The following is an 18,725-nucleotide window of genomic DNA, read 5'->3' on the forward strand; positions in this document are numbered from 1 at the left end:
CAGCAAATTTTCAGAAATATTAGTATGATTTCTTGGAGGAGTATGATTTCTTGGAGGCAGGCCGGGCGTGGTGGCTCACACCTGTAATCCCAGCACTTTGGGAGGCCGAGGCAGATGGATCACTTGAGGTCAGAGTTCAAGACCAGCCTGGCCAACATGGTGAAACCCCGTCTCCACTAAAAATACAAAAAGTAGCGGGGCGCGGTGGTGGGCGCCTATGGTCCCAGCTTCTCGGGAGGCTGAGGCAGGAGAATCACTTGAACCAGGAGGCAGAGACTGCAGTGAGCTGAGATCACGCCACTGCACTCCAGTCTGGGCGACAGAGCGATACTCCATCTCAAAACTAACAATACAAACAAACAAAAAAGAATGGGGATGCAGATGAGAAAAAACAAGCAATCATCGAACAAGCCACCTCAAGGTGGAGTACCATGGAATGTCAGAGGCTTCATGAAAGACAGAAAAACTGAAGAGCACTTGGGGTTAGGAATTCAAAGGTGGGCAGGTCTTATACAGACCTTGCCCTCAACAAACCTATAGTCTAATGAGAGTCGATAAACACTTAGCAAAGTATTAATAATATCCATGGAGTGTGTAAAGCCCTAGTAAAGGAGGTATACTGGTGGTAAGAAATACCTAATTTTGTGGGGTGGGGGAATGGAAGGATGGGGGAAGGATTGGGTGGTCAGGGAGGCGGTTTAAGCTGAGACTTGAAAGATGATGGAGTAGTTGACCAGGCGGTCAGAGGAACTGGGAAGCGCTATGATTCGGGATCCCACAGAGAGAGATTCAAGGGCACCTTGGCAGATATGGTTTACAGTGACCTCTGGTGTGAGAGATCATTAGCATTGTGAACATGCAAAAACGATGAAGTTCTGCCCTTCATTTCACCAGAGCTGGGCTCGCCTCAAATTCCTGGTTCCTTATTCCCGCTGGCTCCCACCAACTGAAGAGCAGAGGTGGCTCGCAAGCGGCGGGGCTCTGCCCTAGATTGCCAGTAGGGGCTCAACTCACATCCAGCTCCACCGCGGGAGATGCCCCAGAAGCCCCGCCCACGTCCAGGCACGTTCTTCTGGGGCTAGTCGCAGGGGCCGCCCCGGCACCGGCGCTCACGTGACCCGAGGTGTGACGTAGGAGGAAGGAGACGCCATTAGAGGGAGGCAGAGAGGGATCGTTCTTCGCTTTTCCTCGGGTGCCTGAAGTGGTGGGCTGGGGCCCTTCATTCTCGGACTTTCCCTTAGCCCTTCCAGGCCTCGCCCGAGGAGGGCGTGGGGACAGTGCCCGGGTCGGCGGGGCCGGGGCGGTGGGGGCTGAGCCGGCCGTGGCTGTGAAGGCGCTGCCGCGGCTGTCGGGAGGGCGGCGCGACACTCGGGCTTGGGCGGCCGGGAAGCGACGGGATGGCTGCGGCCGGCGGCGGCGGCGGGGCGGCGGCGGCGGGCCGAGCCTACTCGTTCAAGGTGGTGCTGCTGGGGGAAGGCTGCGTGGGGAAGACGTCGCTGGTGCTGCGCTACTGCGAGAACAAGTTTAACGACAAGCACATCACCACTCTGCAGGTGCGGACCTCGGGGAGCGGGAGGGGGCGCCTCAGGGCCCCTACCCCTCCGGGGCTGGGGAAACTTTGCCGCCCTGGTCCCCTGGATGTAGGCTGGCAAATCTCAGGCCTGTCATCTCCGCCTTCGGTTTACCTTTCCGAATTCGCCCTGGGGAATCACCAGGTCGGGGCAGCCTGTAGACGCGAGGACAGGCTGTTGGGAGGGAAGTGGAAGGGCCCTGAAAAGTCCCCAGCGTCCCCCGTGGTGGCTGCGCACGTTGTGGTCTCCGTCCGTGGGCTGTTTTTTCCCATTTACTGCACTTCCTGGGTCCCAGGTGTCAGCGTTGCAGTCTCCAAATGTTAGCTCCTTTTCTTTCTTTCAGAATTAGGAACTTAGCTGCGCATTTGATTTTGCGAATTAGGTGATTTGTAACTTCAGCGCTTACTGATGACTAAGTGTTTATGCAAGTTCCATTTTGTCCTGAGTAACAGGAATGGCAAAAGAGCCATCTCTGGAGGTTTTTTGAAATGACCGCTTGCCCAGGCGTGTTACGCAGTTTCATTGCAGCCTGCGTGGGTCTGACTTGCGGGTCACTCATATTCTGCGAGGTCGATTGACCCACGCTGAAACATCAAGTGAATACTGGCCAACAATTGGTCCCCAGACTAAAAGCCGCTGCTGTTACTCAGTTTCTTTACCTGTAAAATAAAAGACCGGCTTTCTTCCACAGGTACATTGGAAAGGTGTTAAAATGTTATCATTGATTGAGAGTGAAGCCAGGCCTTTGAGGGAGTTGTACTCACCCCACCTCTCCCAGAGAAATCAGTTTTGATGTATTAGGAGAAATTTATCCTACTAATTTGACTTACCAATTTGGTCAAAGGCAGTAAAGTCTAGTGGACTTTTGAGCCTGATTGTCCAGGTTCATGTCTCACCTCCATCCATTTAACTAGCTGTGTCATACTGGGTAAGTTACTTAACCTGTCTGTGCCTGTTTCTTCTGTTAAAATGGCCATAATAGTAGTATCTAGCTCATAGGGTTGTCAGGATAAATATACAGAAAAAGCACTGATGACCTGGTCCAGTGTAAGTTGTCTGTCTTTAATTACCGCCCCAACTTGCACAATAGGTCTTAATTAGTAAATGTGTAGTATGTGAGAACATCGACACTACTTAATAGAATGCGTAATCTCCTAATTGTTGTGACATTGGATGTTTGATGCTATTATTAAACTACTGAGTCTAGAATTTACAAGACGCTCTGGCTCTGATTCCATCTTCTATTTTTACTCCTCTGATTTTGCTCGTATGTAAAGCATATCTGAAAAAGTGAGTGCCAGGAAACTGCATTTTTAAAAAATCCTTGTACCAGAACACTGACAAAATTTTAATAATGAATTGTTATTGTTCAGTGTCATTAGTGAGAGCCTGGTGTTTTAGATCAAGAAAATTCACTGGACAAATACCTAGGATCGTTTGGAAGTTTAGAGATTTATTTAGGTAAAGTAGTAACAACAGCTAACATTTAGTGAGTTCTTACTGTTCTGATTATTGTGCTTGCTTTCTGTCATTTAATTCTTATAACACCCTATGAAGTGGGTAGTTTAGTGGATAGCCCTACAGCTGAGGAAAAACGTTTAGTTGAGTAATTTTGCTGGCAGTAATATTACCACAAGTCAATGGTGCAGGAGTGTCCAAGCTCAAATTTGAACCCCTGTCTGACTTCAGATTTTGAGCAATTAAATCACATTACCTCGGTATATTGATAAATAACCCATCTAGTGTTTTCCTTTATGCAAAGATCTAAGATAAAAGAAAACTATTGTAATTGAGGTCTCCACGTTTTTTTTTCAAAAGATAACTTGAATCTTGCCCTGTCGCCCAGGCTGAAGTGCAGCAATTTCCACTCACTGCAACCTCCACCTCCTGGGTCAAGTGATTCTCCTGCGTCAACCTCTCAAGTAGCTGGGATTACAGGCACGCGCCACCACATCTGGCTAATTTTTTTGTATTTTTAGTAGAAACGGGGTTTCACCATGTTGCCCAGGCAGGTCTCGAACTCCTGACCTCAGGTGATTTGCCCGCCTTGGCCTCCCAAAGTGCTGGGATTACAGGGGTGAGCCACTGCACCTGGCCATACCCTTTCAACTTAAAAATTACACTTCCATTTTAAATTTCTAAAACATTCTTGAAACTAAAAGCAGAGTAAAGGTTTTTAAATATATGAAAAGCCACTGTACTCCTACAGAGGGGAGGATGAAGTTATAGTAGATATCCAGTATTAATATCTGAATTATATTATAGAATTTAGGATTTTGTTGTACACCAATGTATGTAAACAGCAATGTGTCTAATCTCTTTCAGAGATACCAGTTCACCTCATCTTTCTTAACAATTTTTCAGAGGAATTTGATTTATGTGACTTGTAAGACACAACTTTGTATTCTTTTAATTTCCAAATGGAGAGGAAATCATGTCAGAAGATATGAGAGGAAGAGTTCACGTTTTTTCTTGTCAACAGAGTACCTATCTCTGTAAACTACTTTGTATTTTATAAAGTACATTCTCATACATTTCAAAGAATTGCAGGATTGACAGGAATTTAAGACAGTTTATGTATGGATCACTATTTTGGTCTTCTAATCTTTAGTCAAGTGATTGTCCCCTTTTTTTTTTTTAACATCTTGGAGGTGAAATGAACTGGTATTATGGAAAGTGGAAAGCTCACTTTGTCCTAAGGTGTCCCATTTCATTTAAAAAAATTTTTTTTTTTTTTTTTTTTTTGAGACGGAGTCTCGCTGTCGCCCAGGTTGGAGTGCAGTGGCGCGATCTCGGCTTACTGCAGGCTCCGCCCCTCGGGGTTCACGCCATTCTCCTGCCTCAGCCTCCCGAGTAGCTGGGACTACAGGCGCCCGCCACCTCGCCCGGCTAATTTTTTTTTTGTATTTTTATTAGAGACGGGGTTTCACCGTGTTAGCCAGGATGGTCTCGATCTCCTGACCTCGTGATCCGCCCGCCTCGGCCTCCCAAAGTGCTGGGATTACAGGCGTGAGCCACCGCGCCCGGCCTTTTTTTTTCTTTTTGAGATGGAGTCTCACTCTATCACCCAGGCTGGAGTGGAGGGGTGCGATCTCGGCTCATTGCAACCTCTGCCTCCTGGATTCAAGTGGTTCTCCTGCCTCAGCCTCCCGAGTAGCTGGGACTACAGGCATGTGCCACCATGCCCGGCTAATTTTTGTATGTTTAGTAGAGATGGGGTTTTGCCATGTTGGCCAGGCTGGTCTTGAACTCCTGACCTCAGGTGATCCACCTGCCTCGGCCTCCCAAAGTGCTGGGATTACAGGTGTGAGCCACCACTTCCGGTCCTATTTTATTTTTAGACAGGTCTAATTTCTAATAAGTTTTTCTGTATAGAAAGCCAAAATCTGTTTCCCTGTAGTTTTCAGTCCTAATTCTCCCCACTGAGTCTTGGTGTCTCATATGACATTCCTTCTGATAGTTGAAGACAGCTATCTTGTCTTCTCTTGGGTAAACAACTCTAGCTCCCTTAACTGGATCTCCAGTGACAGTGACATCGTTTTAAATCCTTTCACTTTTTTTTTTTTTTGGAGGCAGAGTCTTGCTCTAGTGGTGATATCATAGCTGCCTGCAGCCTCCAACTCCTGGGTTCAAGTAATCCTTCCACCTCAGCCTCCAAGTAGCTGGGACCACAGGCGTGTGCCACCATGCCCGGCTAATTTTTTTTTTTTTTTTTTTTTTTTGGTAGAGTTGAGGTTTTGCTATGTTGCCCAGGCTGTTCTAGAACTCTGAGCTCAAGCAATCCTTCTGCTTTGGCCTCCTGAAATGCTGAAATTACAGGTATGAGCCACTGTGCCTGGCCCTTTCACTATTTTGATATCTCTTCTAGGCACTATTTAATCATTGTCCTTCTTAAAGTGTGATTCCTTGAGCTGTAGAAATAATTCCAGGTGTGGTGGTTTGAACTGAACAGAGAAGTGCAGGCTGTCACCTCTCCTGTTGAGAATCCTTTTCCAACACTGAAGTAGAAAAGAGTCTGAGCTTTTAGGGAAGCTCTCAGAATTTCTCTTTGATAAATACTGAATTTGCTGTCAACTGAAACATCTTAGTCTTAATTGCTTCAAAAAAAGGGCATTATTTGTATCTCTCAAATTCTCTTTTCTTTGGTATTGTAGTTAAGCTTTTTCTTTTGTTTCTAATATACTTGACCCATTAAGGTTGGCTTTGGTAGATTTGCTCCGGTAGTTAAGCCTGTTAATGTCCTTTTTAATTTGGATTCTGTAATTCACAAAACACTGACTGGGCTCCTTTGGGCCAGGCACTGGGTTGGGTCCTGGACATGCAAAGAATAAGGTGTGGAATCTACTGTCTGGATTAGCTACTTTTTAACTTTGTCATCTGAAAGTTAGGTAAGAATGCCTTTAATGTTCTCAACAGGTCATTATTAAAGACTTTGAAAGAAAGCAGAGAGAGAGGGCCAAGTACAAAGCTCTGCAGCAAGTTTTCCTGTAGTCCAGTGATACACGACCAGAAGTGCAATTTTCTGTAGACATATAGAATCTTAGGGGCTTTTTTGGGCCATGCATGGGCCACAGGCCATCCCCTCCTCCTTCCCTTGAGTAAGAAACAGTTGTTAATGGAGTGCTATACATATTAATGATAATGGAAGACTGACTGCTATGGGCTACTACCTAGTGGACACAAATCCCTTAATAAAATGTAAACATTTACTCCAGCATTACAGTTCTCCTTTTTGCCCAAGCCACATCTGTCTTGCCCACAAGGTTATCATGAGATGCTTTGTCAAATTCTTGCAGAAGACAAGATAGGCTGTGTTTCTGCAGTACTCAGATCTATTAGGAGGCCATATAATGTGGTGAAAAGAGAAAGGACTTTGAAGTTACACTGGGGTTTGAATTCTTACTCCCACTTCATAGCCATAATGATCCTGACAGGATATTCTAATGCCTGTAAGCAAGCTCCTTTTCTGTAAAATGGGAGTACCTTACTCATAGGACTTTATGTGGATTATTACATAGACAGCCGTCATGTAAAGCTACTAGCACAGAGCCTGGCACATGTTTGTTTAATAAATGTTTGCTGTTTGCTGTTAAATGAATAAATGATGCTGGATTTATGTTTTTCTTTCATGGCAATTCAGTCAAAAAGGGTAATGGGATTATTTTCACATGAATAATTTTGAGAACTCATGCTGTCTCTGAGGGGTCATTATATTTAAAATTGCTTACAGATTAAATATTTTTAAAATAAAGCAAATCCATTCTAGTGTTTTCACTGAGATCTACATTTCCGGAATTCACTTTCTTTTTTTTGTTTTTTAATTGTGACATTTGCCATACTTTGGTGTTTTAGTGTGGCTCTCTTTTTCCAGAGCTGCTCCAAGGTTACTGATAGTCACGGAGTAATCCTGTACGTAAGCTCTCTTAACTTATATAGAGTCCCCAAGCTCTCGTGTGATTTCCTCGCTGATTTGAGGCTTTGATAAACTTGGGAAAAATAAGAAAGACAATGGGAGTGAGGGAGTTACTACTGTTTCTCTGGAATTTACGAAGGCAATACTGTTGAATCTATGCAGTTAAATTCAAGAAACATTTATTTTATACTTGGTATATGTCAAACATTGTATTAGCTGGGGAATATAAAGATGAGCAAGGTACTTTAACTATCAGTTACTTTTCTTGACTTTATTCTTAAAGGATTGTGCCATTTTGGTTTTAACCACTTCCTCAGTTTGGTGTGCCTTCTTTATATCTGTGCTCCTGGGTTATGTGCCCCTTTTTTTTCCCTTATTGAAGGTGCTTATTGAAGATTAATCAAGATCAACAGTCCCCTTTCTTTTTAGAGTCCCAACTATAGAATTCTGCCTGCCTCCTGAAGTCTAGGATAGGTGCCTGGGTGATTAACAAAGTAGTGCTGTAAGGTTGGCTAGGCAGGTAGTATCCTAACAGTTTGGCAGATGAGGAAACTAAGACTTGGATTCGGCTGGGTGCAGTAGCTCTCATCTGTAATCCCATGCTTTGGGAGGGTGAGGTGGGAGGATTGCTTGAGGACACAAGTTCAAGACCAGCATGGGTAATGTAGCAAGAGTCCATCTCTAGTTAAAAAAAAAAAAAAATAGCTGGGCTTATTCCTGGGTACTCAGGAGGCTGAGGCTGGTGGATCACTTGAGCCTAAGAGATTGAGGCTGCAGTGAGCTATGATTGTGCCACTGTACTCCAGCTGGGTGACAGAGTGAGAACCTGTCTCTTAAAAAATGAAAAAGACTTGAATTAAATTTCCAAGGTCCCACAAATAGAAATGGTGTGCCAGCTGGGCATAGTGGCTCAGTAATCCCAACACTTTGAGAAGTGCAGGCAGGAGGATAGCTTGAGCCCAGGAGTTTAAGACCAACCTGGGCAACATAGTAAGACCCTGTTTTTAAAAAATAGAAATAAAAGGGCCGGGCATGGTGGCTCACACCTGTAAGCCCAGCACTTTGGGAGGCTGAGGTGGGTGGATCACCTGAGGTCAGGGGTTCAAGACCAGCCTGGCTAACATGGTGAAACCTCATCTCTACAAAAATACAAAAATGAGCCAGGCATGATGGTGGGTACCTGTAATCCCAGCTACTCAGGAGGCTAAGGAAGGAGAATTACTTGAACCAGGGAGGCAGAGGTTGCAGTGAGCCAAGATTGCACCATTGTGCTCCAGCCTGGGCAACAGAGCAGGACTCCATCTCAAAAAAATAAAAATAAAAAACAAATAAATTTAAAAAATAGAAATGGTATGCTTTTTTGGCCTAGTCTACTACTTCTTAAAAGAAAATTTATTTTATTTTATTTTTGAGACACTCAGCTTTTATTTATTTTTTAAACACACCTTAACCTGAGCAACACTTGGCATTCAGGTTGTAGCAGTGGTTTTACATTTTGCATCATAGTCTTGGTCTAGGAATCTTGGTTTCTTTGTTTGCATAAAGAATATTTTGAGTGTTCAAAGTATCTTGTAAGTATCCTTGAAAGCCATATTACTGTTAATTTAAGTGATCTATTATAATATCTTCATACAGTATAATAATTGAAGTTCTTTTAAAATCTTTTTCTGCTTAGTATTTTATTAGTATTTTATAGAAGTTTGGGTGATTTTACTTAAGAAATGAGTTTTTGTGAATGTGGCCACAAATTTCTATATCTGACTGCCATTTTCTGCTTTGTGCTTTGAGTTACTCTTTAAACATGATTCTTTGACTTTCCTTTTGAAAGTCTTTATTTGGACTCCTAAACTAATTATAATCCTTGTTTTTAGAAACTAAGAAGAAATGTGGAAATATTCAAGCACCTAGCTTAGGTTTTGTTTTGTTTTTTTCCTGAGATGGTGTATCGCCCTTTCGCCCAAGCTGGAGAGGAATGGCATGATCTCAGTTCACTGCAACCTCTGCCCCCTGGATTCAAGCAATTCTCCTGCCTCAGCCTCCTGAGTAGCTGGGATTACAGGCGCCCACCATCACGCCTGGCTAATTTTATATTTTTAGTAGAGATGGGGTTTCACCTTGTTGGTCAGGCTGGTCTTGAACTCCTGACCTCAGGTGATCACCCACCTCAGCCTCCCAAAGTGTTGGGATTACAGGTGTGAGCCACCGTGCCCAGCCTAGCTTAGTTTTTTGATAGCTAATTTTTATTGCCTTGCTAGAGAGGGCTAATTTTATAAATTAACCTGCCTGAATTCTGTCATCTCTTAAGTCTGGAAGTGGTAATGCTTTATTCATTTATTTTTTTTATTTTATTTTAAAAATTAACAAATAGTTGTACATTATTTAAATACTTAAGTCTGCACCAGTGTTAGCAACTAGCAAGAATATTTATTTTGCACACACACACACACACACACACACACACACTATCTTACTCATACACTGCCCAACGGCAGGCCCCCAATTAATGAAGTCTGTTGAATTTAGTTGATACTAGATAAAGCCAGGAAAGTATTTGTTCACAATGTAGTTACTGTGTTGCTTTCAACAGATACCTTATAATTATCAAATACTACTTTAGGTGGTTCGCTTTGACAGAACGGTAGTTAGCAAGCACAGCAAATGGTCCGCCTAACAGAGAACCAAAAAATTGATTAAACAAGTTATGAAAAGACTTTAATTTGGCAGATATATTTTTTCCCTGTTATTTCTCTCTTATAATCCTTTTTTTAAGTTTTTAAATTTTTAATTTTTTTCCTCCTCCCTGTGATTACCTGTCGATTTTTTTTTAAATAGCATTTTCTTTTTTTGTCTTCCACTATGATAGCCAGTGAGCTGTTGGTTAAACAAGAATCAGGTATTAATACAAGTTACAGATGACAACATGAGCTAATAAGATTGTTAATTTTGTAATATCACTAAAGCATAGAAGATGAAATAATTGAGATTAGAAGATGTACTGGTGAAATAACTCAGGATTTGAAGGAGGTAGGGTGGAGAATGTGCCATTACTTACATGGATCCTTGCTAGTAATACTTTGTGCCTACCCTGAGAATATTTAGGGAGGTTAGGGTCCAAGAACACTTACTGTCCAAGTGGAGGAGTGCCAGATTAAGAAATGTGTGTATGTCCTAGAATAGTTAGCTTTGTGCAATGGAAAAACCATTGTGGAGTCAGACAGGCTTCCACCCACTGCAGCACCCAGCTGAGCTGTCTGACCTTCCGTGAATCACTGTATTTTAAAAAAAAAAAATCAGGTTCACAGCTGTAAAGTAAGGATAAATATCTACTTCACAGAGTTGTTGAAAATTAAATGAAAAAGCCCAAGCACAGTGCTTGGCACATAGTATGATTTTTCTCCCCTTCCTATAGTCCTAGAACCTTTTGAATTGGCTATTGTTTAATGTCACTCTCCTTCCGTTTGTGGACTGGGAGTTCTTTACTGAGATGTTGCCAGGCATTCATAAATCTCTTGGAAGTACGTGGGAATTGTTTTTAGTATGTGCGTATGAGTGGTGTTTTGGGGAGTGAGTAGGTTCATGGATTTCTTCATATTCTTAAAGAAGTTTATAATTACTTCTCCCACCCTCACTACCATGTAAGAATTAAGAACCACTGCTCCAGAGTAATTATTATAACTACAGTGGTATCTCAGTAGTCTGGCCAAATTAACTGTGCCTAGTAGAGGTGGTTAAAAAAGAAAAGACAAATTTCAGCCTTTTGATTGTTTGCTGCTATCTTTTTTTATAAATTTTTATTTTTATTTCAATAGTTTTTGGGGTATAGGTGTTTTTTTGTTACATGGATAAGTTCTTTAGTGGTGATTTCTGAGATTTTGGTGCACCTGAGCAGTGTACACCATATTCAATATGTAGTCTTTTATCTCATACCCTCCTCCAAACCTTCCTCCTTGAGTACCCAAAGTCCATTATATCATTTCTTACACCTTTGCATCCTCATAGCTTAGCTCTCACTTATAAGTGAGAACGTACAATATTTGGTTTTCCATTCTTGAGCTACTTCACTTAGAATAATGGCCTCCAGCTCCATCCAAGTTGCTGTAAAAGACATTATTTCGTTCCTTTTTATGGCTGAGTAGTATTCTATGGTGTATATATACCGATATTCTTTATTCACTTGTTGGTTGATGGACACTTAGATTGGTTCCATATCTTTGCAGTTGTGAATTGTGCTGCAGTAAACGTGTGTGCATGTGTCTTTTTCATATGACAACTTCTTTTCCTTTGGGCAAATACTCAGTAGTGGGATTGCTGGATCAAATGATAGTTCTATAATGCTTTTAGTTCTTTAAGTAATCTCCATACTGTTTTCTTTAGTGGTTGTTCTAGTTTACGTTCCCACCAGCAGTGTAAAAGTGTTCCCGTTTCATCACATCCACACCAACATCTATTGTTATTTTGACTAATTATGGTCATTCTTGCAGGAGTAAGGGGTGTCTCGTTGTGATTTTAATTTGCATTTCCCTGATAATTAGTCATGTTGAGCATTTTTTCATACGTTTGTTGGCTGTTTGTATATCTTCTTTTGAGAATTGTCTTTTCATGTCCTTTGCCCACTTTTTGATGGGATTATTTGTTTTTTTCTTGCTGATATGTTTGAGTTCCTTGTAGATTCTGGATATTAGTCTTTTGTTGGATGCTTAGTTTACAAACATTTTCTTCCACTCTGGGTTGTCTGTTTACTCTGCTGAGTATTTATTTTGCTGTGCAGAAGCATTTCAGTTTAATTAGGTACCATTCATTTTTGTTTTTGTTGCATTTGCTTTTGGGGTGTTAGTCATGAATTCTTTCTCTAAGCCAATGTCTAGAAGAGTTTTTCCAATGTTATCCTCTAGAATTTTTATGGTTTCAGGTCTTAGATTTAAGTCTTTGATCCATCTTGAGTTGATTTTTGTATAAGGTGAGAGATGAGGATCCAATTTCATTCTTCTATATGTGGCTTGCCAGTTTTCCCAGCACCTTTTGTTAAATAGGCTGTCTTTTCCCAAATTTCTGTTTTTATATGCTTTGTCGAAGATCAGGTAAGTGTAAGTATTTGGCTTTATTTCTGCGTTCTGTATTGTTCCATTGGTCTACGTGCCTATTTTTGTACCTGTTTGTTGCTATCTTGATGTTTCAGCTTTCTTCTTAAATATATTCATAATTTTATTTTTTAAAAAACAGTTTTCTAAAGTTTTTTAAAAAGAGTTCTCTTTTGAAGAAAATGTCTATAAAATATTAAAAACTTAGGATTTATATCAAATGAGATGATTTATGAAACAGAATCTTTCCATAGAGCAGGGCTTAAGTTTTTCATTATGAAGGAAAAAAATATTTACTAGGGATCCTTTGATAATATGCTTTACTAGTGCATCATATATATGAGTTAAAATAATTTGATTAAGAAGGAAACTTAGGAGCATATCTCCTACTAAATTGAGTTATACCTGCATTGATTTACCTGGGCATATTGTAGATGTGCTTATCTATAATAACAGTATTTGATTGTCAATTATGGGCAGGGTACTATGACTTCCCCCCACTTGTTCCACAAGAGAGGAAGTGTTAGAGAGCTCAGATCTCAGTCTGAGAAGTATTGTAGCATAGTAGTTATAATTAATATCTGGAGCCAAACTGCCTGGGATTTCAAGTGGCACTGTGTCACTTACTGTGTGACCTTGGGCAAGATATTTACCCTCCTTATGCCTCATTTTCCACATCTGTAATACATGGATAACAATTATCTCTGACTCACAGGGTGTTATTGGCACCTGAGAATTAAGTGAATTAATATTTGAGAAGCTCTTAGAACACTGCCCATTTCATTGTAAGTGCTGTAGAAACGTTAAATAAAAATATGTAGTCTAGTTAACAGAATACTTATACCCATGAAAAGATAATTTATAGTATAAGACAGTATAAGCTGCAGTAAATGCAGAGTTGATTCCCTAAAATTCTTCAGGATAGAAAAATTTGTGTGCATTGCGTGCATGAGTATAAGAGAACATGAAATTTCAAGAAAAAAGAGCCATATTTGGATAGGTGGAATTCAGATAGAGAACAGAGAATAGGCTCAAATTAGAGGGGAATTTTATGGACAGAAGAATTGAAGAGGATGCAAAAAAGCCATATAAGTTGGAGAATAAGTAAAGAAATATTGGAAGCTGTCCTAAGAAGATAGATGTGGACACGTTGTGGAAGTCTTTGGATATAAAGATAAGGCTTTGAGACTTTTAATTGTAAATGTGGGCTCCCCAACTTTTATAAAGAAGCAGCTTATGAATGATTTTGTGAAAAGTGCATAGTACAGTACTTGGCACAAAATAAACATTTAATAAATGTTAGCTAGTATTAGCAGCAGTAGTAGAAATGACTGTGTAGTGTTTTTACTGCATGGATGGCTATTTTTGTGAATTTTTAAGTACTTACCTATTAATGAACACAGATAATTTCGTTGTTTTTGTTTTTCTATATAATCAATGTTGTCATGTGTACCCTTTCCGTACAAGTGTTTTTGTGTATCCATAGTTCCTTAATGGAGACTTAATACCGTCCTTTAAATTTGCCATAGGAGAGTGGTGGGAAATTTCAGAGGGGATGGTAGAAAAGAAATGAGGCAGCTTTACCAACTCTGATGCACTCCCTTCTTCTGAGAAATCTCCACAACACTCATGACCAAAAGGTTATGAGATTAGCTGTCAGCAGGGGATGTTCAAGCATACTTATTAAAAATGATAACCTGTTAGGGAACCCTTCGATGAGTTTTAAGTTGTTGTTGTGGGTTTTTTTTGGTTTGTTTTGTTTTTGTTTTTGTTTTAACCAGGGAAGCTTTGGGAAGATAATATGGCATGCAGAGCGGGGTGTAAGGTGAACCAGAGGTATTTATGTTATGATATAATAAGAGACTGGTGGTCATAGACCCCAGAGGAAATGTGAAGACAAGGCTTGGTAGATTTTGGAGGCATATAGACTGACAAGGGCTTAAGAAGATATTTCTAAGTTTCTAAACTTCAATGAGAAGGTGAATGTGATCAAAATACTAAAGTCAGAATGAAAATCCAATTTTGGGGAGAAGATCGGTTTAGTCTTTCTTACATGTGTTTGAAAAAGAGGCACTTAAATTGACCTATCCATTAAATATTCGGATAGGATTCAGATTTTGTTTTTTTTCCATGTGGCATTGATACTGAAACCATGAAAATGATTGAGTTCAAATAAATTACACAGCTAGTATGTGGCAAAGCTGAGATTCAAATCCACAGGTTCTGCTCCAAAGTTCATATTCTTAGCTCCTATGTTAGCATGAATGGGAGAAGACATTTATTGTCATAACATGTATTTGGTCTTCTCATTTTTCAGGTTACTTTGCTGTTTTGGCATTTAATTTATTTTTGTTCTTTTCTGTATAATTTTTATTTTATTTACAAAATATCTTGAGGATAGCTTGGGCCTTGAAGGCAGACATACATGGGTTTGAACCCAGCTCTGCCATTTATATTTATCTGTAGACTCCTTAGTTAATCACTACATCCAGTGGCCTTTTCTTAGTTCTAATTTTCTGTGGTGTGCCCATAGCAAAAAGACCTTCCTGAAATTGAGGTAAAAGAAATCTCAATTGTTTCTTTGCTTCAGTAATTCACCATCCTGACCTTTTATCTGTTTCACCTTCTTTGCACTTTCTTCTATATAAATAACACCTAAATGTGACTATCTCTATACAGGTCTGAACTCAGCTCTCTATTCCTTTTTTTTAAACATGTCAGCTGACTCTGGATTCTGGATATATTTCGTCTTCAGTAACTCTTGATTCTCTTCTTTCTTTCCTATCTTCATGGTCTTAGTTCAGATCTCCTTTTTTATATTTTTCTCCAATTTTGTAAGTGTTCTTTCTACCTATCTTTTCTAGTCCAACCTCCCTTCCTATCCCAGGGTCATTCTCTTAAAATATAGATCTGTTTCCCCATTGCTTGAAACCATTCAGTGATTCTCCCTTGTCAGTAGTCCTGTTTCTTCAAACAGTTGTTCTTTAGGATGAATTTGGTATTTTTCCAGGAAAAAAAGGTTCAGTGCTATACTGAAGAAAATCAGGGAAAAAGAGTTCAAATGAGTTTGGGAAATGCTTGTATAAATACAGTCAGCTAGCCTTCCTTTTGGCAGCATCCTAATGTGTTAATGTGCATTGTTGGTGTATAAAAATCAATAAATAGTATTTCCAAAGTATACTTGACGTGTGTGTGTGTGTCTAAATACATGTCTGGTGTCTTAGAACAGGTTTCATTGAGACCCACAAGGTAAAGTCCATCTGTGTAGTTTCATCTCTGGTATTGACCATACCCACTTGGAGTTCCCTGTGGGATGGAGTCATGTGTTTGAGGCTTCAGTGGCTTCACTCATCTATCAGGAACAATCCTTACTGCTCCTAAAGGGGAGATCATTACCTTCTCTCTGAAGCCTTCTTTGACTCATTCAGACAACTGTTATACTTCCTTTCTCAGTACTATCTTTACAGTGTATTTGGCAAGACCCTCCATTTTAGCAATTATCACATGGAATCGTAATTCTCTTTATTTTTATTTCTCTAGTAGAGTATAAAGGGTAGAACCATGTCCTTTCATTTCTCTGACATTAATACTTAGGATAATTATTGAATATATGTTAAACAATTGAGGTATGAAGTAACTGTGGAACCATTTTGAATAATATTGATATTTGTACATTAAACCACCAGTAAACATTTATTTTACCAGAAATCTCTTAGACTCTTTCTTTCTGTGAGTAGATAAGGTAGCATCAAATTAAATGCTCTAGGGAAAATTTTGTTCCACATAGATAGGGAAAATTTTGTTCCACATATATAAGGAAAAATATTAAGAAAAAAATACTTATTTTCTGTGTGTTTTGTATAACCTATTTTCAGAAAGCAAGATTTTTTTAGATAAAAATGTAAATAATGTCTTTAATGAAACAATTTCGATCATTAATTTAAAACTCGGTGATTACTTTTTCTCCCAGATAACTTTTATATTGAGATGATTCATTCATCTATAGTTGTTAGGATAAAGAACCTTATTTTATAAGAAACATTGTTTAATGTATATTTCTCTTTTTAGGCATCATTCTTAACAAAGAAGTTAAATATTGGTGGGAAAAGAGTAAACCTTGCCATATGGGTAAGTGAACTTTTTCAACTATTATGCGTGGAGGCTTCTTCCTTTTTTCTTTTTTTTTTAAAGTTAATTGGAGCTTAGCCAACACTTTTTTTTTTAATTAAAAAGAATCTTAAAATCTGGTTGAGAATTATATCTGGAATATAATTGTATATTTGAATATTGCTGTCATAACTTTTCAGTTGGAGAAGGGTCAACTCAGAAGGGTTCCACTTCAGAGAGAGGACAGGGTGGGTGGACAGCTTGCCTGGCCTTTTTTTCCCCACCCTTTGTCTCCATATTCCAGCCTTCTAAGGGAATGGCTGGTGGGTGAGGATAATGCAGCAGATACTTCTTGACTGGTGATCTTGATGCATGTGCCATTTCCCTGTCTCTCCCAGTATGGGAACTTAAACTTAGGGCAGAGCCTATTCCTGGCGTATAATACTGTGTTGGTTGTTTTGACCCTCTGGCAACTGAAACTGGTATTTTAATGGGGGTGGGGAAGTTGCTGAGGAGGAGGAAGGTTGGGAGGGAAAAAGTAACTTTTGTATATCACTAAAACATTACATGTTGGTCATAACTTAAAAATTTTGTGTGTGGCCTGTTTTGCTGTTTTGTTTCTGTTAGTAGGGTTTTGTGGTTGTCTTTGACTTTATGCCATATTTTCCAATTAATCAAAAAGTTCACCGTAGTTGCAATCGCAGATTTGTATTTTTCTTCTGATCTAATAAGCATTTGTTGCTTTCTTTAGGATACGGCAGGTCAAGAGAGATTCCATGCATTGGGTCCAATTTACTACAGAGATTCAAATGGAGCTATTTTAGTTTATGACATAACAGATGAAGATTCTTTTCAGAAGGTATTCTATTCATGGGTAGATGTCTTAGAAGAACAATAGTAATTTTTCAAGTTTCCATTAATATACCTTTATTCACTAATGTGCATAACTGGTGACCGCTTACATTTTATTTTTATTTTCACCTACAACATGGTGGTATACTCATATGTTTAATGAAATATTTGATTCATATGAATTAATTTACGTTAGAATAATTAATGGCTTATTACATGGCTTTCTCAAATATTAGGGAAGGGAAATATTTGAAGTTGAGCTTCAGAAAAATATGGGGGCTTTTGTTTTTCCCTCTTAAGGAAGAATCACACATATTTCCTTAATTCCATACGCATTGGGCTCTTAGACTTGGTGTGGCTGGACGGGTTCCTTTATTGTGAAGAGGAAAAAGGAGGAACAAAATCACATTTAAGCTTTCTCCTTGCCAAATATAATAAAAGTTTTAAAAGGACAGTCTTAAAGTTATCTCATTAGTTTACTTCCCTTCAAATACACACCACATAGGTATGACTCTTAAAGTTGTTTGGGACCAAAAATGAGTTACCATTTAATTACCTCTGAATTTTCATCACAATCAGATGGGTTACTTATTTGACCTTTTCTCCTAAAGCTGTTCTTGGAATATGTCAACAATGTGTAACTACAGGGAGCAATGCCAAAGAAGAAGCTTTTCTTCCCTTGAGTTACAGGCTTGTTCTTGGTAAAATTACTTACCTTGTTTGTTTTGTTTTTTCTCTTTATTTTTTTTTCTCAGTTAAATCTGATAGAGCAGATATACAAGTTAGCCCTTGGGTTATTAATGATAAATGGAAAAACTTAATCCAAGAAGTAGAAAATGAAACGATAGGTACCTTGTAGATTTAATGATTTTTAAAAGTTATTTTGGTGCTGCTGTTTGTTATCTCCCTCTCGCGTTTTGCATGAAAAGACATAGTTTAAGTATTTTATTAAGAGAAGATTGAGGCTAGGCACAGTGGCTCACGCCTGTAATCCCAGCACTTTGGGAGGTCGAGGACAGCGGGTCACTTGAGGTTGGGAGTTAGAGACCAGCCCAGCCAACATGGTGAAATCCCATCTCTACTAAAAATACAAAAAAATTAGCTGGGTTTGGTGGCACATGCCTATAATCTTAGCTACTTGGGAAGCTGAGGCAGGAGAATTGCTTAAACTGGGGAGGCAGAGGTTGCAGTGAGTCTAGATCACGCCACTGGACTCCAGCCTGGGTGACAGAGTGAGACTCCATCGCAAAAAAAAAAAAAGATCAAGTCATTTAGGTTGAAAAGGGACCAGTTGTCTACTACTATGTAACAAAACCCCCAAAATTTTTGACTTAAAACAATAATTTATTATTTCTCATGATTCTGTGGGTTGACCAGGCAGGTCCACTGCTCTTTGTGATGTCACTGGAGTCACTCATAGAGCTGCACTGAACTGGGAGTTTGGCTGGAGCTGGAATATCCAAGAAGGCCTAGTTCTCCATCTGGCCTCTCACTATATCTGGTGTGTTATCGTCCAGTACTCTCTCTATGTGCTCTCTCATTATTCTGTATTCTACCTTAAGCTTTTTATATGACAACTGGATCCCAAGAGTTAAAAGTAGAAGCTACCAGGCCTTCTTAAGACTTAAGTCTGGGATTGGCACAGCATTACTTCTGCCACATTCTCTTGTCAAAGCAGGTTACAAGGCCAGCCCAAATTCAGAG

General features: G+C 39.7%; 1 protein-coding gene across 1 annotated transcript in view; it reads left to right on the forward strand.

The window, feature by feature from the left end:
- Positions 1 to 1,116: 1,116 nt before the first annotated feature.
- RAB21 (RAB21, member RAS oncogene family) overlaps positions 1,117 to 18,725 on the forward strand; it is a 34,918-nt gene continuing 17,309 nt past the window's right edge. The window contains exons 1-3 of the mRNA XM_031000960.3: positions 1,117 to 1,553; positions 16,131 to 16,190; positions 16,921 to 17,028. Coding sequence (XP_030856820.1) covers positions 1,398 to 1,553; positions 16,131 to 16,190; positions 16,921 to 17,028 — 324 coding nt within the window. The 5' untranslated portion in view covers positions 1,117 to 1,397. The remainder of the gene's footprint in view (positions 1,554 to 16,130; positions 16,191 to 16,920; positions 17,029 to 18,725) is intronic.

Source organism: Gorilla gorilla, chromosome 10 (genome assembly GCF_029281585.2).
Source record: "Gorilla gorilla gorilla isolate KB3781 chromosome 10, NHGRI_mGorGor1-v2.1_pri, whole genome shotgun sequence".
Taxonomy (NCBI): Eukaryota; Metazoa; Chordata; class Mammalia; order Primates; family Hominidae; genus Gorilla; species Gorilla gorilla.